The 24252-nt window shown below is 38.3% G+C and overlaps 1 protein-coding gene across 4 annotated transcripts; it reads right to left on the bottom strand.

Moving 5' to 3' along the window:
* Positions 1-3471: 3471 nt before the first annotated feature.
* TFG (trafficking from ER to golgi regulator) lies at positions 3472-21434 on the bottom strand. Of its 4 annotated transcripts, none has more exons than XM_081953298.1 (9): positions 21325-21434; positions 18451-18557; positions 17466-17665; positions 15398-15481; positions 15027-15173; positions 14094-14261; positions 10944-11084; positions 6747-6839; positions 3472-4276 (listed from the first exon to the last, which is right to left on the bottom strand). In XM_081953298.1, the coding sequence occupies exons 3-9, from the start codon at positions 17647-17649 to the stop codon at positions 3897-3899; spliced, it is 1197 nt and encodes a 398-aa protein (XP_081809424.1). In that variant the 5' UTR covers positions 17650-17665; positions 18451-18557; positions 21325-21434; the 3' UTR covers positions 3472-3896. The 4 variants fall into 4 exon arrangements, with proteins under 4 accessions (XP_081809424.1, XP_081809423.1, XP_081809425.1 ...); XM_081953297.1 differs by having other exon boundaries at positions 17466-17662; XM_081953299.1 differs by having other exon boundaries at positions 3472-4273; positions 17466-17662.
* Between the last annotated feature and the right edge of the window lie 2818 nt (positions 21435-24252).

Genomic DNA, 24252 nt, shown 5'->3' with positions numbered 1-24252 from the left:
GTTTGATTCATAATTGATATATTCAGCCTTTACAAAGCTAAAATTACCTAGTTTGAAATGTCAGATTCATTTTTTGAAAAAAAAGGTGCTTGAGGATTATTTTGAAGATAATTCCTACTGCCACCATTTTTTAAAAGAATCCATTATAGGCCTTTCAGTGTCCTTCAGATCATTTTGAAATAATGAAAACAGACATGACAAATAGTATTGCTTTAAATTATCTGATGACAAATTCAAAATGCATAAAACTCTACTTCATGAGCTTTTTAAGATATAAACTATATTTAAAGACCCCAAAGCAAAGGTCATTTAGAAGGGTTTCAACATTTCACAAGCTTAACCACCGAAAATCTAAGGGCTTGACAATTTTTGTATTATATAATGCGCCATTTGTAGATTTTTGCCTAAATATAGAATATAAACATGGAAAGCTGGAGGACTATGTGAATTGTGTGTAGTAGGAGAGATGAACACAGATATTGTTGTGTGAATTGTGTGTAGTTAGATCACAGATTTTTTGAGTTATCAAGAAAAATGTCAAAATGATTTTTACAGGAAGGCTTATGAGCAGCATTTTAGTTCACTGTTAAGATTCTGAAATTTGTTTATGCCTTTGCAAAATGTCACATCAGGTACTAATAAACATTAATTCATTTTATTTACAACACATCCAAAAATCAATACAATCAATTCAAGAAAACTCACCAAGAAATAAATTCAAGTCTATAAAGGACACCAATTTAGCAACTGCATTTTGTGCTATCTGAAAGTTCTAAACACTTTTCAAGGACAGCGTCACCATACAGCTAATTTAAGGCATGACTCATGAAGCTGGTTGGTAGATAAAACTAGGTAAAAGCACCTCTGGCTCTCTGAAATTGGGCTATTAGAATATGTGCACGTTGTACATCTATACCCAGAACAAATTCCACTGCAAGCTCTGTGGTGGCTTCTCTATTGGCAACCAACACACTTATATTACTTAAATCGAGACTCAATTTGTTAACTTACGTTCAATTTTTTGAAGCTGCTAACCAGTTGGGAATTCCACAATATTTTGGTATCAAGTAGGAAAAAAGAAATAATCAGGGTATTATTAGCCGTAATAAAACTATATAGTGAGATTTTAACATGAAAAAAGGGAGAAGATTGATTTTACTGATTATTGTGGGGAGATCAGTCAGATCCAATTGTCTTGATGATTCAATTCAAAACAAGTTGATTCTTTGAAGCACACACATGACAAGGCAGAGACACTACAGACTGGCAACTGCTAAGACCAAGGAGCATATATCCTTGAAGAAATAAGTGTGTAATTGATACTAACATGCCAAGTGGTTCTGAGCATCTTCTGGCAGCTTCATTCACTATATTTTCAAGCTAAGGATAATGATAGCTGTAATCCATTTTCAACAGAAAATGGGTGTTAATACATGTAATATGTAAGAAACACCTTGAGAGACAGGGAACAGATGCTGCCTGGGGAACCATCACACAAGAGAGTATGGTACACCTACTTAGTAGGTGAACAATATGATTCAGAAGGGACCTTCCTTATCTTCTCAGGCTGTGAAAGAGACAATGGCAGATTTGTATTTTTACAGTTATGAGTTGTTAATGTAGCCTTACATAAAGTGGAATCAGCTGTTCTGGCTATGTTTCCTGTTCTCGTTTACCTGGGAGGGCTGACATGCATAAAGTTTCTCTCAAAAACAGACCAGAAACTTTGAAATTAAATGTTGGGTGCCTCAGGTTTCCCCAGGTTACATTCTATTGTGTCAATCGCATTGGCTACCAGTTTTCTTGTTGATGCAATTCAAAGTGGTGCTTATTACTTAAAGCTTTAATGGCATAAGAGGAGGTTATTTGCAGAACTGCCTCTCATTTGATGATACCTGTCTGTCCTACTAGACTGAATAGGATGGGCATGTTCCATGTCCCTTCTCTGAAATACTGCCATCTAGTAGGATCTATGAAGCATTCCTTTTCCAAAGCTGTTACTACTTTATGGAACACCCTCCCCCAGGTGTTCCAGCAGGCCCCCGTCCTTTTAGTTTTCCAGGTCAACAACAGGGAAGTGGGGGCCATGGGGTGGTTGTTAAGATACCCTGGGATGATGAAGAGTAGTAGAAATAAAGTTTTTAATTTTTTCTTACTGTTTTCATGCTTTTTGTATTGTTGTTATAAGCCTCCCACAGTTGTAACTATAATATGAATGGCCATAGAAATCTTTTAAATAAATTAATAGTAAACAAACTTTTTTAAAACAAGATTTTTTAAGCAATTGTTATGGTTCGTGGAAAGAAGTGCTGAATTTTAAGCTTCAAAATAGGTATGGCGGAAAAGAAAAGAATACAGTACATAGGTAAAGATGATTAGATACATATAAAACCTGGATCTCTCGCATGCCAAATCGAAGTGCAAGGAGACAGGCACAAGATAAATGGAATAACCCTAATACTGAAGAGCAGTTCCAGGACAGTGGGGAAAATTTACCAAGGACTGAAACTCTTGGGGGGCGGGGGTATGCTGTAATTGACAAGCATATTCAACATTGTGAAAATACACTTTTAAAAATATCTGTTCAATAAAAGATAGATGCTAAAGACAGTATGAATTTGTCACATACTTTATAGTTACCATTTGGGGTTTTTTTCCCTCCAATATTTTGGCTCATCTAATTGATCTCCATTAATTTCATGTGTTTTTATACAACAGATAAAAATAATCTTTGATCCTTGGGCTTGATTTAGAAAAAGAAGAAAGTGTTGAGCAGGGACAGCTGAATAGAATTCAAGAAAAATGTTATGTGCATAATACTCTAAACCAAGAGTGTCAAACTGGCGACCCATGGGCCAGATGTACCAAGTGCAGGCCACATTCACCCCAGCTCTGTAAAGGGAAAAACATCACAATGTCACGTAATGGAAATGTGACACAGCAAGTTTGACACCCATGGTCTAAACAAAAACCAACACTCATAAGCCCTTCTGAACAACCCATGATCTTGCCTTACCAGTATACTGATGTAATTCATTAAGTGTGCCATGGTAACATCGCCTTAACTTATAAACAATTAAAATAAGCTATTTATTATCCAATCAAAATATTAAGACAACACATAACAACAGCATTCTGTTTCCACTACAAGAATTTTACTGCTCGCTGAACACTGAGAGTTAATATCTGTTATGAAAGGCATTTTAATTTACTTAATTTGCTTGAGTTTTTCTGCCAAGGCCTCGGCTATAATCATCACTCAAGTATCTGTCATTTTTACTGATATACGCAAGAAAAAGAACAAAGTTACACAATGTTTACTACAGCATTTTTCAGCTGCTACAACAACAGGAATTGCTTCAAATGTGTTCTTACGTGAAAAATATTTCAACACAATCCGGGGAGTTGGAGACTTAGTTTTCTTTAGAAAGATAGGTATAACATTTACTAAACAGACTTCTCTGCAACTGATCGAATAATGATTTAAGTTTTTATTCAATTGCATTGTGAAGGTTACAATTTATATGTATCTAATTTTTAACAAGTGGATCTAATTTAGTACTTAATTTTATTAGTAAAACCAATTCAAGAAAGTCAGCTAGATTTTCACCTAGCAGTTTAATATGGCAAGGTAGAATGTCATCTGCTTTACATACATTTAGGTAGTGTTTCCAATGGGACAAATATTAAACTAGAAAGCCAATACAATTTAAAGCAGGAAACAAGATTCATTTGGTCATTTATCCCAGAAAATTAAAGAGCAAAGGTGATACCATACAATATTTTGCCTTTCAATATTTTTTAAATATCAATTAAAGAATCTTCTTGTCTGTACAGGTGGAACAGCATCAGCAGCTGCTTGGATTTACCTGGGGCTCTTTAAAAGTATAGTTTCCTTATCGATAACCAGGACCTGGCTGAGTATAGCCCTGGCCAAATGGAGGACGACTGCGTGCATAAGGATTAGGGCCACTTGGAGGAGGAGTCATAGTAGTTCCAGGAGGTGGGGTGAAACCAGGTCTTGGCTGGTAGGTGCTGGGCTGGCTAGGAGCCATTCCAGGTTGCGATGCTGGAGTTACATTATAATTAGCAGATTGGGAGGCCTGAGTTGTATAATTTTGTGGAGCATAAGTGCCTGTTTGATACTGCTGAGGAGGCTGAGCTGGCAGCTGTGTAGCGGGGCCAGCAAAGCCAGGAGCTGGAGCCTGGGAAGCTTGCTGACTGTATCCTTGGAACTGCTGTGCTTGTTGAGGAGCAGTCTGTTGGCTGTAGCCTGCTAAGAGATCCAAGTAAAACAAAGACTAAGATGAAAGTAGAACTTGCTTCTTTATATTAGCATTTTTTACTTTATATTGAATTTTACATGAAGTAAAAGACAAATAAAAACAGATAGAAAAGAAAAAGGGGCGACAAAAAAGACAGTTATACAGTTATAAAATATAACAACTTCCAATCTTCTATTCAACAGATATTGACAGCCTATCACCTCCCTTCCCTTTTATCTCTTCCAGAAATCCCTTCAACCCTATGGTAAGTTCTCATCTTTTTTTATTATAAAATCTACAAATTGTTGATTTGTTTTATTCTTTGTTTAGCAAAATTCCCATAAAAGGTTCCCAGCCTTTTAGAAAAGCAGTTGACTAAACAGGGAAGTTTCGCATTTCTGCCAATTCTAACAGTTTTATGATTCATTCCTCCATTTTGGGAATTTCAATACTCTTCCATCTTTGTGCATACCATTGTATATAACTGTCATTACCATATTCAAAATGAATTTGTGTGTGCGTGCATGCACAAATGTGTATGCATATTCTGAAACAGTTATCAAATTTAAGTACAGCTGTTGAAAAAATGAATTCAGAGTTCTACAGTCCTGAATATATATGAACATAGTGTTCTGTATGCAGGGAACATAGCTGTATTCTAAAAGTTGATTTGTGTAAGTGAACAAAATACAGTTATTTTAATATCCAGCACCATCAAAAAGACAGTTCATACACTTCAACAAAGCATGTAGGGGGGATCTATATAAACCATTTTAAAAAGTAATGAGGTGATAGACAAGGTGAAACTGTATGAATTCATTATTTATTATGCATTCGTTATATAAACAAAATATAATATATTTCACATATTTTGATATGCGAAAGGTCTCTTTAGAACAGATGAACATTTTAAAGAAGTGTGGACCAAATGGGAAACATGTTTTGTTTCAAGCTTGTAACAAAATAGTCCCATTCAAAATGTTCCATAGGAGGGGCCAATGATTATGCTCCATCAGAACAAAACCTATAAATGACTTTGAGTGTTTTGTTGCAACCACAAAATGCTATTTTGGGAACATATTTTTGTTCTGCACTCATAACATCAATAATAATCCATTAAAAGAGTGAGACATTGTTTCTAAAACCAGATTGCTGAAAACATCTGAATTCAAAATGGCCAAGTTCCAAGTCAAAAATTTTAGAGCTCAAAATGCTTAGCATCTCCATAAGTATCAGTATGTCTGCATGTAGATCCCAGCGTGAAACAATCAATACACATCTGAATGCAAAAGATATCTCCAGATATCATTTTCACAAATACAAAAATGTAGACAGGAGTGTATATATTCTTAATTCTATGCGTTCAGTTATATCACAACTTTCAAAGACAAATTCACTGGTAATGTGAAACAAAATCTGGAAGGGAATGGGAGACTAAGAACTCCATTTATTTCTTGCATAAAACACACCTGAAGCTACTTGCAATGAAACCTCTCCAATGTCTGGAATCCTGTTAGCATTAAATACCAGATACATAATAATTATTAAAAACACAGGATCCTTAAGAGAAAGCAATGACTAAAATAAACTTTGAAGTCAATTTTGAACTCACCTGAATTTGGGCTCAAAATTTACTTTGAAACAATCAAGAGCACAACTAGACAATTTTGATTGAACTAAGCTGACCTATAACTAATGATGATACTAAGAAGTAAAGACTATCATCTGTAATGTACCCATATATAAATATTACGCAGAAAACTGAATGGCTTCTCTGTAAGGCATCACAAAACTAATTTCCATACACAGAAAGAACTGTTGGTAATTATGTTAACAGCTGCTAAAACTCAGGAGGCATTTATTTTGTATGTCTGTAGGAGTTGGGCCTCAGATTTTGTTTTGGCAGATTCATCCTAAACAAAATTCTCAAGGGAAATGTAAGCATTCAGATGCAACTTTTCTTCTAGAAGTCATCTGATTTATTGGGCATTTGAAAATACTGGACCAGTTTCACTGTAACTGCAGGGTTCTAGATTATTTTCTAGAGGCAATCTGCAATCTGGTGGAATGAGCAAGCAAAACATAAGCATTGGGCATGTTCTACTGATTTTATTTTTTTATGTTAAACTCAATTATCATAATAATGCATTCCATCTGTTTTTTCAAACAGTTGTACAATATCCCCTTTAAAAATGAGGGCACTGAAATATGCATGATATATATCATTATATATAAACTATTAAAGCAATCAGCTCTGAGCAATGGTAGCATTCAGTTGCTACATAGGAATATATATATATTATCACTCCAAATCAGCTCTCAACATATTTAAAAGTACTTAGAGTTTAGAATGAGAAGAGCTTTAAAAGTACTTGTGCATTAATAACTGCTTTATTTTTACTTTAAAAAATAAACTACAAAGAAGTAGTCAAGTAGTTACAAAACTATTTAGCAATGCTGAAGAACCTGCCATCTTCTTACCTTGATATTGTACACCATATTGTTGTTGAGGTTGAGCTTGTGGCTGTTGAGAAGGATATCCAGCCTGTTGTGGATACTGTTGATACATTTGGCCTACCGATTTAAAATTTTTACAACTTTAGTGTATTGCTTGCTTTATCTTTGCCTTATCTTTCTCACATATTGTTCTCTTAAAATAAGAATTTAAAAACAAACATAGAATTAATTTACAGATAGTTTTCAGCTTATAACTATTTGTGTAGCACTTGTTCAAAGTTACAATGTCACTGCAAAAAGTGACTTACAACTTGTTCTTATATTTACAACTGTTGCAGCTTCCCATGGTCACATGATCAAAATGTGAGTGCTTGGCAAGGTTGCAGTGCCCTGGGGACATGTGATTGCCATCCGTGATCTTTCCAGACAGCTTCCTCCAAAGTCTGATTCCCTCAACAACCACTTGATTTACTTAACTCAGGGGTGTCCAAACTTGGGAATTTTTAAGACTTGTGGACTTCAACTCTCAGAATTCCCCAGCCAGCATGGCTGGCTGGGGAATTCTGGGAGTTGAAGTCCACAAGTCTTAAAGTTCCCAAGTTTGGACACCCCTGACTTAACTATACTGATTCATTTAGCACCCATGGTAAAGAAATTCATAAAATTAGATGCAGCTCACTTTACAGCCTTGCTTAGCAATAGAAATTCTGGTCCTTATTGTGCTTATACCTGTAACTGATAATTTTCTAGGCCAAATGTACCGTAGCAAGAATGTAGTTTATATTTTCTCCTCCAAACCATTTTCCAACAAGAACATATATATGTATATATGTTATCAGAATACAGTTGCCTTGTGGCAGTAAATAAAAATTGATTTAGGGAAGGATAGCGATCAATTATATGCCAAACACGTTGGGATTAAACTTTTACTTTATCAACAGGGGAGTATGCTTCCTTCTCTCAATCCACAGGACCACTATCACTGCCTGCATGTGGAAAGAATACCTACCAAGAGGAAGATAACAACTATGGCAGAAGAGCCTGAATAAACACACACTGCTTTGGAAAGGCAGTTTTGTGTGCATATCTTTACGTCAGAACTAATATTGTAATTTTCTATCATATGTACCAGATGTCTGTGAAATGAACCAGATATTTTAAAATGATAATATTTCTAACTATTTATTTAGAAAACTTAACTAGTACTTCTAGTAATAGTGCTTCATTTTTAAGCCCCTATGCCAATTCTTCAAACAGCCTTTATGCATTCATTTTAGAGAACTCTTTGTTATGACTCAGCATTAGTGCACCATCTAGTGCCGTGATGGCAAACCTATGGCACGCGTGCCAGAAGTGGCAGGCAGAGCCATTTCTCCTGGCACGTGGAGCCGTCACCAGTTGCTCTTCCGGGTTCGGGTGCAGCAGCCAACTGGTCTTTACCTCCATTGGCATGCCAGAAAACAGAAGAGGAGCCACCCAGTGATGATCTTGTTTCCAGTGTGCACATGCGCATTGGCCATTTGATGATCTGGTTCCTGGTGCGCATGCACACGCAAAAACCACCAACAGGAAGAGCAACGGCCGCGCATGCCAAAAGACGTGGAGAGTGGATCCAGGCCGTCGCTTAGCAGAGCAGAGATGTGGTCGGGGTTTCCCGCCCTCCCCGCCCGAGTGAGCTTCTTGCATGGCCCTAGCCCTCCAGCCCATGATTCATCTGCAGTCCAAAGTGCTTGGCCGGCTCGGGCACCCCAGAAAAGCAGCAGCAGCAACCACAAGTGGAAGGTCAGGAGCGGCCAGCCGGCCCCTGCAGCCACTTCCACACCAGCCAGAAGCGGCATTGTGATAGCTGCCAGGGACGAGGGGGCAAGGATGGGCAAAGATGGTCAAGGGCTTTCCTCCCTCCCCATCCAAGCGGGCTTCTTGCATGGCTCCAGTCTGCGGCTCTAATGAGGATCCACGGTCCGGAGCGTTGCCGCTTCCAGCGGGATATATTCTGCCAGGCCCTCAGCGGCGTCTTTATGCAGGTAGCTTGCCTCTCCGCCAGCAGCTCCTCCAGTGTCCCGGTTGGAAGCAGCAGTGCAACAGTCACCGTTACCAGGGGCGAAGGGGTGGCGGCAGCGAGAACAGGTGACCGCCACCCCTTCCTCCCTTCCCTAACAGCGGCTGTTGCTCTTCCGCTTTCAGCCGGGATGCTGGCGGAGGAGCTGCTGGTGGGGAGGCGAGCTACCCGCATAAAGACGCCGCCTTGGACCTGGCAGAATATATCCTGGCTGGAAGCAACAGCACTCCGGACCACGGATCCTCATCAGAAGCACTGGTTGGAGCTGGGCAAGAAGCTGCTTGGAGGGGGGAGCTCAGGACGCCCATCCTCGCCGCCACCACCCCTTCGGCCCCTTCACCTCACGCGGTAGATGTGTGTGTGTGTGTGTGTGTGTGTAACGGGGGCTGGCTGGGACCGCCTGCCCTGCTTAGCTGAAAGTGGCGAGGGAGCAAGCCGCGATGAGCAGTAAGGGAAATGAGCGCCGGCCACTATCCCTGTCTTCTTCCTCCGAGAGCCACGGCGGTGGGGAAGACTTCTTTGCCAGCCTCTCAGGTAATCAGTCCCATCCAGCCACTGTTTTACACACACACACACACACCACTTGTTGCCGTGCAAGGTGAGCGCTGCTGGGGAGAAATCAGGGGGGGAGGGGGGAGAAGGTCATCCCTAACAGAAGTTTGTTTGGTTTGAGCGCCGGCCACTATCCCTGCCTTCTTCCTCAGTGGGGAAACCAAGACTTCTTTCCCAACCTCTCAGGTGATTGGTCCCATCCAGCCCATTACACACACAAACACACCGCAAGGCAAGTGCTGCTGGGGAGAAATCTGGAAAGGGAAGAAGGCGGTGAACAGTAAGGGAAGCGAATGCCAGCCAGTATTGCTTCCTCCGAGAGCCGCTTCTTTGCCAGCCTCTCAGCTAATTGGTCCCAGCCAGCCCCCGTTACATACACATGCACACCACTTGCTGCCGTATGAGGCAAGCGTTGCCAAGGAGAAATCAGGGGGAGAGGGAGAAGGCATCCTTTGGAGAAGTTTGTTTTCTTCTCCCCATCCCGCTGATTTCTCCCCAGCAGCGCTCGTTTTGCGCCGCAAGCATGGTGGCTCTCAAAGAGAATGAAACGGGCGCAGCGCTCTTCCCACAGCTGAGGAAAGAAGAGCCAGGCCCTCAGCTTTTGGAAGAAGCGCTGACGCCTGCGTCATTCATTTTGGGAGCCACCTTGCAAAATGGGGAATTTTCTGACATTTTGCAACTGGAACCAGCCCAGCATCCTGTGCACATCAGCCACCCAGGAGCCCCAAGGCTCACAACCACCATCTCCTGAAGCAAAAAAGGCCTCCAGCAGTCTCCTGGATGCCCTCCAGAAGCTAGAAATAGCTTCAGGAAAGCCTCCGAAGGCTGGGGAGGGCAAAAAACGGCCCCAAAGGGCCAACAGGAAGTTCAAAAATGATCTGTTTCTGACTTCCAGAGGGTATCTAGGAGGGCGGGGAGGCCATTTTTGCCCTCCCCAGGCTTCAGGAAAGCCTCCGGAGCCTGGGGGAGGGGGTGCATGCGCATGTGGTGTGTGTGTGTGTGTGTGTGTCATGTGCGCATGCGCAGTTGGGTGGGGAATTGAGTGGGCACACGGGGGGGTGCAGTAGCGAGCATACACACAATTCTGGCACGTCATAAAAAAAGGTTCGCCATCACTGACCTAGTGCTAGGTTACACAATCCAACACCCCCCCCCCCTTTTAAATCATACATTATGCATGTTTCCTGCATTTGGTGAATTAAAACCGTTAAAAACCATCTGTTAGCATATAAAGCACTTTAGAGTATAATATAAAACAACACCCCCAATTTCAAGAAACAGAATTACATTTTGAGTGAAAAAAATGAAGCAGCAATGACTAAACATAAACGTAGCCAGAAGTTGAACAAATGTGGCTTGAAAACGAAGATAAAAAAAACCAACAAATCAAAAATATCACAAGATATAAATGCTTGAGAGAAATCTAAAGGTGAGGCACACAGTCATGGAAGTGAGAGTAGCAAGTCCAAGAACAGTTAAATAAAACTGCAAACAGCCAAAAGTGGTGTGGAACTGCAGGAGCAAACATCATAAACTGTATCACACACAGTGAGATACGAAAGGGCAAATATGTTCACTGGGAGTAGGGTACATATTAATGAATTGCTTACCATCCATTTGTACAGTTTGGGGCTGAGAGCCTCCATATGATGGTTGCTGTGGTGGAACACACGGTGGATGAGCTGCAGAGGATGCAGAAGTGATGCTGTCAGGTGTTCCTGAACGTTCCTCCAAGGGGGCACTGGGTGGCCCTGGAAAAGAAAATATTTTAAAAAGAAAATAATGATCAATAATCTACTATGCTTTCTGGAATCCAATGTTCTTACTTTCAGAATAAAGGTGGCATGCAAATAAATAAACAGCCTACACTAAGATAGCTGCAGAACGTTAATACAATTAATTCTCTGTGTCAGAAACCCCTCTTCTCTCACTTAGAAATCGCTACTTGTTACTACTTTTGGGGGGTTTCTGGAAATTATACCCAGGGTTTTCAGGTCATGGAAATGTGTTTTGTGACATTTTTGCCAAAAACCAGCAATTACTTCATTTTCAGAAAAAAATGCTACATCGTGAATAAGTGGTTTGCTTAACAAATGTGGCATCTGCTTAACAATTGTGATGTTCACTTAAGGCTGCTATAAGAAAAGTTATAAAATTGGGAACATAATACATATTTCAATACTTAAGGAAATATTATTTTAAATAATGCAAATAATCTCTCCAATACTAGGCAAATATGCTATTATATTCCAAATTAGCAATTTCTGTACAGCTAAGGCAGTACCATTCTTTGCTCTAAACCACATTTTTAAATTTAAGTGCTGCCATGTTATATCTGCTTTAAAATGCTGCCATCTGCTGTTTGCTTATATTTTTTTTTGAAACTCAAATAGTAGTATTACTGACTTGCTACTAACCAAAGTAATTTTCTCATCCGTTTTGACCATTAGTTTAGCCAAAAATAACTATGATGAGTTTCACAATTATTCATAGTAGTACCAATTCTAACTGATATTAACTTTCTGAAATGTACCTTATAATGCTGAATTAATTACTGTTACAGATAGATTCTGGAGTGCATCAAAAGGAGCAGATTCTAAACTTCATATTCAGATATTAATCATACTAAAAGATTTAACTGGCATTGAAGTTAGCTGGAACTTATTTTTAACAGTCTATTCCAAGCGAATTAAGTTGAATCCAATTCACTTCACAGCACACGGCAAAATGCCATGAATACAATCCATTAAATCAATGTTGAAGCTTTATCTTTTCACTAAACTTCAGGGATATTTCTGCAACAAGGTGTCATGTGTATCTACTATGCAATAGTAATTCTCTGTCATTTCAAAAACACCACATTAATAGTTGGCATGCAAAAAAAAAAAAAAGGCAGGATTTTCTTCTACAGACTGGATTCTCCATTTTTTTTATTCCTTATTGTTGTTTTTTAACTATTGATCTTCAGGTGTGAGATTAATATATTGTCACTGTTGCTGTTCAGAAATTCAATATACATATATTCCCAATAAACAGACTTCCCAGATTTTGAAAGTCAGATTTATGTAAACCAAGATAATCCCCGAGTATGTTATTAACAGCTGTTATGAACTGATTGTGACTGCCTACTAAAACATCACTTTCCATTTACTTCAAATTTGATCAATGTGAACCGATAAATGTTTAAATCTGCACAGGCCTAGTTATGCCCCTAGTAAACTAATACAGTAATAAATCGTCGGCCAAGTCTGTCTCTTCAGCATTTATATCACAAGTTTTCACTGAAATATCAAGATTTCTTATACTCTACTCATCTCTGTTTTATCTTGACAACTATCTTCTGATGTGATTTAGGCTGAGAGAGAATAATGGACCCCAAACCATGCAATAAGCAAGGTGGAAACTTGAATCTGATTGCCTCCAGTTTAAGTGCAACTTAATCCAAAATGTCTGTTGCTAAGCGAGACAGCTGTTGAGTTTTGTCCCATTTTACCATCTTTTTTGCCAGAATTGTTAAGTGAATCTCAAATAATAATATGATTGTTAAGTGAGTCTGGCTTCCCCCTTGACTTTTCTTGTCAGAAGGTTGCAAAAGATGATCCCAGGGCACAGCACCTGTCATAAATACATGCCAGTTGCCAAGCATCTAATTTTTGATCACGTGATCACAGGGATGCTGTAACATTTGCTAAGTGTGAAAATTAGTCATTAAGTCACTTTTTTCAGTGCCATTGCAACTTTGAACAGTCACTAAATAAATGGTGGCTAAGATGAGGACTACCTGTATGATGGTTCAAATGTATACTTCGTGGTCTACTTAAGAGATATGGTTGTACTGAATTCAAGTTGGAAAGAAGTACCATACTTTTCGCACTTTAAGATGTACCTGACCTAAGTTAGAGGATGAAAACAGGTAATGACAAAGACAGAAGAAGTGGGTTTCAGCCTGTATTTTTTGTCCCATAAGACACACAGACATTTCCATCCACTTTGGGGGGGGGACATCTTATGGAGTAAAAAATAAGATATATTAGATAAAAGACTCTAAAAGGGGGGGTATGGAATTACTCCCATTGGGGGAGTAAACATAATGCAAAAATTTGAAATCTGAAATTTCTTCATGTACAAGTAGTTGTCGCTTAACAACCACAAGTAGGATGGAATCTTGGTTGTTAAGCAAGATGTCACATGAATACTGTACTCAGCAACCTCGATTCCAGCACTCCTAGTTGCAGTTGTTAAGCAAACTACACCAAACTAAAATCCTTATCTCCCTTTGTCTTTTTGCCATCTCTCCCTATCACGGAGGTGGCAGTAGCTTCAACCTTCCCTACCAGCTTCCCCATTGGTTTGGAAGCCAGTAGAGGGGATTGCAAATGCTTTCAAATAGCATCATGAGGTGCTTGGCAAGCAGGCATCCAAGCACTCAGACTGCAAGCACATGACTATGGTGTGTGTGTGTGTGTGTGTGTGTGTGTGTGTGAGAGAGAGAGAGAGAGAGAGAGAGAGAGAGAGAGAGAGAGAGAGAGAGAGAGAGAGAGAGAGAGAGAGAGAGATGTTGATTGTAAGTTTTGTGATGGTCGGAAATACGTTATAGGTGCATAAAGCACTCTTTCCAAGGCTGCTGTTAAACTGAATGATTATTAAGCACCTGGCCCTTAAGTGAAGTCTACCTGTACCATCTATAAAATTGCCATATGCCTGGCCAATTCTGAAAGAGAATACTTCAGCAACAGTTTCAATAAAATATATATTCTTACCCGACACCTGATCATCTGTCAGCCCAAATGCTGACAAGACATTTTTGTTGATTTCATCTTGATTTTTTAATGGATCAAAAGCAGACATACTTGCTGCTATAACTTGAGTAGATGGCTTGACAGTTGAATCGCCACTAGCAGGCTTGTCTTCCCTACCCTCTGCAACATCTGCAACAGAGATGGAAATTTTCAGAACTCTGAGATTAGGGTAGCATTTAACACTGTTAGGTAACAAGCCTAAACTTTAGAGACTTAAAGCAATTATAGCACTGCACAAAAAGTTGCAAGCTGAAACCTCCAAATCCAAAATATTTCAAGTAGACCTCATCAGAAATGATTCCATGTTGGGAAAAGCATTTAGTCCTCACCTAAAACACATAATTCAAACCTATTTTGTAGTCAGAATACTTCTGTTAAGAAAAGAAAGGCCACTTAATGTAATGTTTAATGGGCTGGCTTAAAAACCAAGGAGATTGTGCCTTCTAGCCCCACCTCAGGCACGAAAGCCATCTAGGTGATCTTGGCTATTTACTATCCTGCAGCCCAACCCACCTTACAGGGCTGTTGTAATAGGAAGAGGCATATATGTTTGCCACCTTAAGTACTTATTTAAAAAATCATAAAGACAGCATAAAATAAAACTAAATGGATGAAAGATAGGTTGCATTGGGAGAGTTTATGGGGTTGTGTTTTTCTGTTTCTGTTTTTCTTTCTGTTATTGTTTTGTTATGATTAGGGGGCACTCAGAGCTCTCATTTTAAGATGGGCAGTCATATAGATATTTTAAATAAACTAAATGGCAAATGAGGCTGGAACAGGATGTTTAGGGAACAGAGCTTTTCCACCCTGGAATGTTTGCATATTCTAGGCAAGCATAGCTTATGAGAAGGGCATCGATATCAATCCATTTTTAAGTAACAGTTATCAACTCACCATTTTCAGGCAGACTAGTAGAAAGTCCTGGTTCAGCAGGAGGTTCTAAGCAATCCAATAAACGATTCACTTTGTTTCGAAGCTCTATCAGTTCTCGGCGAAGGTATTTTACCTGATTTGATTCTAGCGGTCTTGGCTGCCCATTAACTAGAAAAGAGATACTACACTAGTAAGTTTTCACAAGATAAGACAAAAGAGTCTTAAGATCTTATAACTTGTACATAATGTGTATTAACTTCTCCAGAACAAATGATATGTAGCATCTATGTTCTGAACAGTTACATAAATTCTTGGGAATGAAGGAAAATTTATTGCCAAAGAAAATTGGGAAAAAAAAGTATCAAGCAACTTTTAACAATATTTTTACTTACCAAACAGTGTCAGTTTCAGGATTCTACTGCACTGAATTGCAAAGGAAAGATCTGAACTATCAAAGATTGTTATAAGATCGCCATCTGTTAATTAAGGAGAACGAGGAATTAGATACAACTTCAAAAAAAAAACAACCCTCACATATCAGTGTCAGTCATTTAAAAATCCAAATCCAAATTTCCAAAAAATAGCAAGCAGCTGGGAGAAGGCAAGAATCAAATAAAACCTGGCAGCACAGGCAGAGTTGAAGTGCTGTCAAAACTTGTTCCAAGACTTTACTCTGTATTCTGCAAGTAACTGGTTGATATCATAAAGATTCTTTCTGATATATAGAGTTTAAAAAAGTTCCTGGCCAATGAAGCCTACAAGCTTGCCTCCTCTGCTAACATGGGTGAGGCAAACCAATCTCATTGATGTGAGATTGTTCCTCAGGTAACCTGGACCAATGCCATGAAAGGGTCTAAAGGTGATTGCCAACATCTTGACTTGCATCCAGAAGTAAACAGGCACCCGGTGCAGCTCACAGAGAAGTTGTGTTTCATAGTCCATTCTTGGGGCCCCAAAACTTCCAGCACCACTGCACTCTGCACCAGCTGGAGATTCTGAATGCTCTTCATGGGTAGCCCCATGTAGAACTTTTGCAGTAGTCCAAACAGGAGATGACTATGTCTTATGACATAGTTATATGGTAGCAGGGATGTTACCAAAACATTAAGCTTATATAGCACTGATGGCAAAATTAACACTAAATGTACAAGTGGAAGTAATTAAAGTTATTCACAGCAAACTTTGCTAATAGGTACCTTGAGCATATAGTATTTAAGGCTGTACTATAATCATAATAATGCTCCAAGATGCAATTATTGCCAGTCAATAACTAACAAGAAGTGCCACTAAGCTTATCCAGGGTGCAACATTACAAAATGCAACCACTCAGTTTATGCCATTTAACTGAGCTGTTCCTAGGTTGAAAATAATTTGAAAGAAGTATTTGGGCTCCACTACAAGAGAATATCTCTCTGCCATTTATTGAAGTATATAGTTTTTCAGGCTTCTATGTAAATTCTGAAAAAGGATGTAGCTATTCTAATAATCACAATAAATGGAATGCTTTTATTATTCCATGGAAACAGCTGCTTTTTTCAATTACATGAAAACTATAAACAAAGGTGTCTGTTTTAATTACTAAAAATACTTCATTTACAAGAGCTGTAAAGCATTTCTGAGTCATTTATGAAATGTGTAAGCTCTATTAATGTTCCAACAAAAACCAGAAAATGTTTGTTTTTTCCTCTGGTTACAGTGTTAAACAAAAGAGGAAATTTGGATAATATATACCTGAGAAGTACTATCTGAGGCTTTCCATTCAGATTGAAAATTATGAAAACTAAATACCTATACATAGATCAGAATTTATATTTACTGCATTAACTATTGTCTCTTCAGGGATTCACATAATATCACTCTCTGCTAATTGTAACAAGGTAGGACTATATAAATCGCCAATTGAGAATGTAGTAAGTGTCTTCATCACTGCCCAAAAGATTTCACAAGGACAGGTTATATTTCCAAGCTGTTTCTTTCATCCACCTGTCTTTCCAGTACAAGTCTACTCCACTGGATAAATTTCATATCATAAATCCTTTCCTATGTCACTAGTTCCTAAATCTTAGTTCTGCATTCTTCATACTTTACTATAAAAGTTATCCAACACTTGCATCATTTGAAGGCAAACAGTCATTTTAGATGGTTTCAAACATGTGGCCAATGGCCCAATACAGAAGATAAAACAAAGGAGGAGATACATATACAAGTGTTATTGTACAAAACATTACTTCCTATAGAAAATATGTTGCAATTTAATCATACTATCATATAGTAACTATACAATGTAAGATTCAATGTAACTAAGAAAGATCTAATTATACTGATATTGTTCTATGCTTTGTAATTCCATAGCTTTGCATGCACTAGAAAAAAATTGTTCCAAAGCAAAAGCTGAAGACTTCCGTTAAGGTTTTTCATTATTAGACAACATATGAAAGTGGAAAGTAGATAAAATCCTACCTTCATCCTTATATTTTATTGTAACTTCATCGTTGCTCAGCAGTTTGCCCCTGAAAACTCTCTGCATCATCAGCACCAACTCATCATAGGTGATATCCTCATTGTGAATTGGAATTCTCCTAATATCATCACCCAGCTGAGCTTTAATTATAAGCTTTCCACTCAAATCCAGTTGGCCGTTCATAGTTACTACAGGTCTTCTTACAGAAATATAAAAATGGATTAGTAACATGAATATCTATCAATTTAACCAAAATACAAAGTAGGCTCGTGGCTGGGAGAAGGAAAAAAAGTATCTTTCTCCTCCCCCCCCCCTTTTCTGTGTGTGTCTTTCTCTGCATTACTAATAGGGATATCTCATGCCCTGGTGTTTCAGTAGCTTTGTAAAATTATGAAGGAAAGTTAGATTCCTTTCAAAGTGACCCAAACTGAATTTGTAATTTACATTTTGAAGAATTGACATCATAAAAAAATACTCCTCTATTTGGTATGCTAGGAGATAAATAAATCTTTTAAAACCTAATTTCAAAAATGTAGACACAGGAAAAAGTGTGAAATTATAAGGGACAATTGCAGATTTGTCAACCATAAATAGCATAACAAAGTACATTATTGACTACAAGAGTGACACAGGCACAAGATATCCATTGTCAGCATTTAAAACTTCCCATTAAAAAAAAGATTTAAAAAGATTAAGAAATGTCATGGGGAGATTCTTATTTTGCAAGATTTCTGGAGTCATAACATGAATGCTCACAATTTTTGTGTCGATTCTCCTGATCAAAAAAATTTTGATGATTAATTGGTGTGTGTGTGTGTGAGTGTGTGTGATGAAATCAATGTTTCAATTACTTTAGATGAAATTGGCTATTTGGAGCCCAATTTACAAGTGTCATTTCATCATAATAAAAAAGAAGAATCACTCTAACTTCATGATACTTTATACTTTGATAAATTCTATAAAAGTATCAAATGTGTAAATTACCTGATTTGCACTGGTTCCCAAAAAAATGTTTCTTTTTACTTTCAGCTGGATGTCAAATGCCCCGCCATACAGTGCTGATTACTAAAATAGACAGTAGTGCACAATACCTGCAACAGAACATTGTTAGGTTTTATCATCTCTCAAAAGAGCAATATCATTCATAAGCAACATATAAATATTTACATTTTCAAGATATAACCCTGAATCTACACCAATTTCACTAATCCTTAACTTGTATTATTGCCAAAATATCCTGCTTTTAAGTATTGCATTAAGAATAAGTTAGGACTGTAAACCATATAACTCAGTTACTATTTCATATTTTCTATTTCATCAAGCCAAGGTAGAAGGCAGTTTAGAAAGAACAGATCAGGTTACTTGGTGGCCAAAAGGCTATACATAGTTCAAAAATACAAAACATTCAGTTCTATAATTCTAAAGTCAAAAACTGAATCTTGCTAGGAGGATTAATGGTTTGAAAGAATGCCTGCAAATGAACATCTAAACAGTTATAATCCCTGTAGTTGACATTGTTCCCATGTAAAATACGTTTTAATATTTAATATTATCACTCAATTGTCCAAAACACAAGATTTTTTTATAAATGTCAGGTTTTTTTAACAATTCAAACCCATATTCAAATAACATGTATAATAGAATATTGACAGCCCGTCCCCCCCAAAGCATACAGAAGAACATTCCCTAATTCTCCATTGGATGTACAGTATTTATTTCCTTCCAGTACTAAAAAGTCTTGTTTCAATGATTACTACTTAATTATTTTAAAAAATTATATGGTTGCCCAACTCACTCTCGGTGACACCAGGCTGCTTACAAAGATAAAACCCAGTACACAAACCAATAAACCCCCAGTCCCCTAGCAACAACAATCAAACCAGCTGCTTGATGGGCTCAATGCATTACAAAATAAATATTGTATAATGCAGTGACAAGCATAACCCAGCAAAATTGTTTGATGCAAACAAGAAAGAGGCTATCATCTGCTGCTATTTAGATGAACTGAAGAATAAGCTTAAATCCAATTGAGAATTTTTAATGAAATCTTTATTGGTTAATAGGCATATTTTAAGTTGGAGCAAGAACTGTGATGCAATGTTACAGCCCAAATAAAATAATTTCTGACTTTATGTGTCAGAGAAAATAGAAATCTTTCAGATATTCAGGAATCATTTCCTACTTCAGATCTAATCTTCTCAATCATTTGTATATAAAATACAGTTAACCTATAAAATTTATTAGTTTTTTGTCTTGGCAAAACACCAACATTCTTACTATTGTCATATCTTTTAAAGATCCAAACATAAACATTATTTTGAAATAAAGTTCCCACAAATGTGCTTTTAAAATACTATATTATTTGTTTACTAACTACAGACTCTTCTACATTTCTCCTGCTTTATCTTTTTGTTTGTTATCTAACAATTATACTGTAGAACAGGAAAGTATAAATGAATTAATCTATAGTGGCATACAGTAATTTTAAAAATTAATTATCCATTTCAGAATTATCACTAAAAGATATTCCATAAGAAACCTTCCAATATTTAAGATGCCATAAAACTTACTATCTCTGCTGTATCAAATTAACTAATAGCCTGGAATCTTTATATTACTGCTCTAAATGTCATTCTTTGAGTTTAATTTGTAATCAAGAAATGGCCAAAATCTTACAAGTGAACTTGTTGTGAATTTATATTAAGCTTCCAGTGCAATTTTCATTAAAGGCAGATAATTTGGGACTATATGTTGGCCTAAAATCCTATGTTCACTTATCTAAGAATAAGTCTCATTGAAATCAGGAACTGTCTATTTCCAGACATGTAAGACTTGAACTGTACATATGTTAAGGAATTATATGTAGTCATCAACCTACGACCATAATTGAGACCAGAATTTCTATTGTTAAGCTAGGCAGTTGTTAAGTGAGTTGTACCCAATTTTATGACATACATACATACATATAATGAGACAGACAGACAGACAGACAGACAGACTCTAGAATGCAGAGAAGAGCATCAAAGACGATTAGGGGACTGAAAGCTAAAAAGGTATGAAGGTTGCAAGAATTGGGAATGTCTACTTTAATGAAAAGAAGGTGACATGATAGCAGTCCAATATCTAAGGAGCTGCATATATGTATATGTATATACGTGTGTGTGTAATATAGATAGATAGATAATAGATGATAGATAGATATCTTGAATGACCTTGGCCACAATCTTCCCTTCTTCCAAGTAACGATCCTTTGTAGCTTTTTAAATCGGGCATCACTGGGAGAACCAAGTGTTTTTCACAGCCCAGTCTCGAGGACCTTAATTTACAGAGCTACAAACTGCCCATTGTAAAGTTTCCAGCATCGGATGGGGAAGTAGAGGGAATGCCCACCCCCTCAAAAAAAAAAAAAAAGCAGCAGCTTTCCAAGCAAAGACCATTCTCCCCTAAAGGTGACGCCCCTAATGCGCTGCGCCCGAGAAGTTTCCCCTGTTTGGTTGCAAGAGGCCGATGAGGCTGCTCGCCTTTGGGCCAGAAACGCTGAAAGGGAAGCGGGCGCAGGAAGTGGCAGCAGCTGAACCGGCGCTCAGCTACCTCCTTCCTTTTCACCTGACAAATGGAAGGGAGAAGTCTCGACCGGGCTTCCCTTCTTCCCCTCGCGATCCTCCGGCCGGCTACTCACCCCGCCGCCCCCCCCCCCCACATAAGCACATACGAAACAGCTCGGCCGCGCCCATTCAAAACAAGGCCACGGTTCCCCGGCCGCCTCGATTTTGGCTCTTCTAGCACCAGGAGGCCACGGGCAGCGCCTCTCTCAGCCGCGCAGGCAGCCAAACCCGGCCTAAGGTCCCGGCTACTCACCGCCGCCGCCGTACGTGGCAAAGGGGATCTGCCAAGGTGGTCACGGCCCCGCCCACAGCCCAAATCCCCGCACATGCGCACCGCTCTCGCGACCCGACCGCGGGTACCTGGCCTGGAAACGCTTCGTCACAGGAAAACGGAGCTGCGCAAGCGCAAGAAGTAGTCGCCGGGGAAGTCGTAATACGTAATTCGAAATCTTCTGCGGGTTTGTTTTTTTTCCTTCCGTAACTGGAGGAAGATCTTTGTGATACAACTGATCGCCGGGAAGAATTTCTTGTGGATTTGTGAAATGAATCCTTTTTGTCAAACAAAATCGGTCACATTTGCAGTGAGGAGTGTTCCGTGTCAACGTTTATCCTTTGCGTTAAACCATATTTTAGTTGGATTTAGGGCGGTAGGCGAACGCGTGTTCAGTGGAAGGTTGCTTTTAGATTCTGCCACGAAACCATTGAAATTCGATGAAAATGAAACAAAACAAATACGCCCTCCTGCTCCTAAGAACTGGATTCTGCATAATAGACAATGATTCTTCTCTCGCAGCTACTTTGGTGTGACGTAATTGTCATGCAATTTAAATTATAAAATTATCTCTCTGCTATTTAGGACATTAGGAAAATTTACTTTAATTTTTACATTTTTGAACCGCCCAGCTTCGTCAAAGAGGGAGGATGCCTTGTTAACATGCCAGTCTTAATGCATTTGGCATTACCTTCTTTCTCATAAAAGTATCAGCAGAAATTCTGTCAGCAATAGCAGGGATCTTTTGCCTTGCCTTGCCTTTTTTCTGCAATATCCTAATCCTACAGAATTGTGCTATACCTTAAAGTTGCCAAGTTTGGACACCCCTGCCTTACAGCAATGTATTTCTAGGAGGCAGCTCCATGTCGAAGTTCAGCGGACGGCCCTTTTTACAATGGTTCCGTACTGATAAATTCATTTCTCACAAAGATTTTTCAGTAAATAAAATTCTACCACTGGACCTTAAGGACAGGTTACTTCATGCACGTAGCCAAGAAGTTTTTTCCTGACAAAGTGGGGGTGCAACTTGGCTGCACCTTAATTAATTCAAGACCATTTTGATAAGCAAGTAGAACAGATTTAAATAAAAGAGCTATGGTATATCCACAGAATAAATAAAACGAAAGGACACATTTTGGGGCTTGTGAACAGTTATCTGAAATCTTAAAATGAACTGAATTGTAAAGTATATTATATAATAAAAACTGTCCTTGTAATTAATCTGCTTATACAATAGATTTCCAATCTAAGATCTTTATTGCTTTTAGAATGATCAAAGCTAGCAATGTTTTGTCATAATTACAAGCCATTGGTTTTATTTTAACCTTGTCTGACTTGTTTTATTGCCAGAAGGTTTTCATACACTAGACTCAAGATTAAGTAACTGACAAGCAGGGAAATATTTCAGGTTTTTGGCCAGGGGATGAGTCTTCTTATTTCCTTGCCACTTAAAAAATACAGAGACTATTTTAATATTTATGCACATCCATATTTCACAAATGTTAATCTATAGGAGAAGCAAGTTTTTCACATACTTATCATTTTCTTCTGAAATCTTTGACCTGTGATTTACATTTTTACTGCTGGAGTACCTACGTATCTTGATGTAACCTGTTCTAAAGAAGAAACAAAGTTCATACTGTGTGGAAGATCAAAGTTCACAAAGTTGTGTCCTGGGGAGATGGTTTTAATTATGCTGCTGAATTTAATAGTATTCCAAGGAGCAACGCAGATGGCTGAATGATCTTGTATGTCATGCTAAATAACCAATAAACTCTCACTGGTTTCAAGAGATGCGAATATTGATGTATTATGAACTGGATCCATATATCATATTTAGGCTTTGTTTGTATGACATTTATGATGAAATTAGATTCACACAACAGGTGGTGTCATAACTGGGTTCTTTTATTATTAGCTTTTTATTCCTGTCTGTTACTTTTATAAGTAACTCAAGGCAACACCACCAACAACATACATAATTCTACTTCTATTTTCCCCGCAACAAAACAACTCTGAAATGAGTTGTGCTAAGAAAGAATGACTCGCCCATCTTTCTGACTTTCATGCCTAAGTCAGGACTCGAACTCATAGTCGCTTGGTTTCTAGGCTAACACATTAACCCAGACATGTTAAACTCAGCCCGTGATGCAATTAGATCTGGCCCACAGGGCTGCCCTGGAAACAGTGAGGGTCCTGCCCCTGCCACCTTGGTCTCTCCAGGCACGCCTCACTTCGGCCAGTCACACAGAAGCGATTGCATTGCAAAACAATTCAAAACAATTTTGAATTGATAAATTTTATAAAAAGATAGAGGAAAGTGAAAAGAGATGGAGAAAAGGAAATTAGAGGGAGTGGAGGGAGAAGATGGCCTGTTAATTTTATCTAATTTTTCAAATATTGTTATATTAATTGGGTTTGTTTTTTCGATACTTATCTAATTTCCTTTTAACTTTTGTGATATGTGTTTTTTAATGTTGTACGCCACCCTGAGTCCTTTGGGAGAAGGGCGGCATATAAATCCAATAAATCCAATCCAGTCCAAATCCAATTTCCTCTTTGAATGAGGAATCCCTTTTGTTTGAATATTCTGATAAATTGTAATAAAATAATCTTCCTGTCTTGGTTTGTCTCATTGGAAAATATGCACACCGAGGCACGAGCCTAAAAAAGCCATATTTGGCCATCAAGATTCAAGTTAGTAGAAGGAAGGAAGGATTTTCTGACAGTGAGAACAATTAATCAATGGAATAGCTTGTCTCCTGGAGTTGTGGGTGCTCTATCACTGAAGGTTTCTAAAAATAGGCTGAACAATAATTTGATTGGCATGCTATAAAGCTCCTGCCTTGAGTAGGGAGTTGAACTAGAAGACCTCCAAGGCCTTTTCCAGCTGTATGATTTTATGACTAA

The sequence above is a fragment of the Natrix helvetica genome (assembly GCF_964273705.1).
Source record: "Natrix helvetica genome assembly, chromosome: 4".
Taxonomy (NCBI): Eukaryota; Metazoa; Chordata; class Lepidosauria; order Squamata; family Natricidae; genus Natrix; species Natrix helvetica.
The sequence above is the reverse complement of the archived record's forward strand: the minus strand, read 5'-3'. Positions and strand labels throughout refer to the sequence as shown.

Coding starts and splice junctions, on each gene's coding strand:
- TFG (XM_081953298.1), bottom strand. CDS start 17,649: ATGAACGGCCAACTGGATTTGAGTGGAAAGCTTATAATTAAAGCTCAG. Junction 15,174..15,397: donor CCTGAAACTGACACTGTTTG/GTAAGTAAAAAT, acceptor TCTCTTTTCTAG/TTAATGGGCAGCCAAGACCG. Junction 4,277..6,746: donor ATATGGTGTACAATATCAAG/GTAAGAAGATGG, acceptor TGGATCTCTTAG/CAGGCTACAGCCAACAGACT.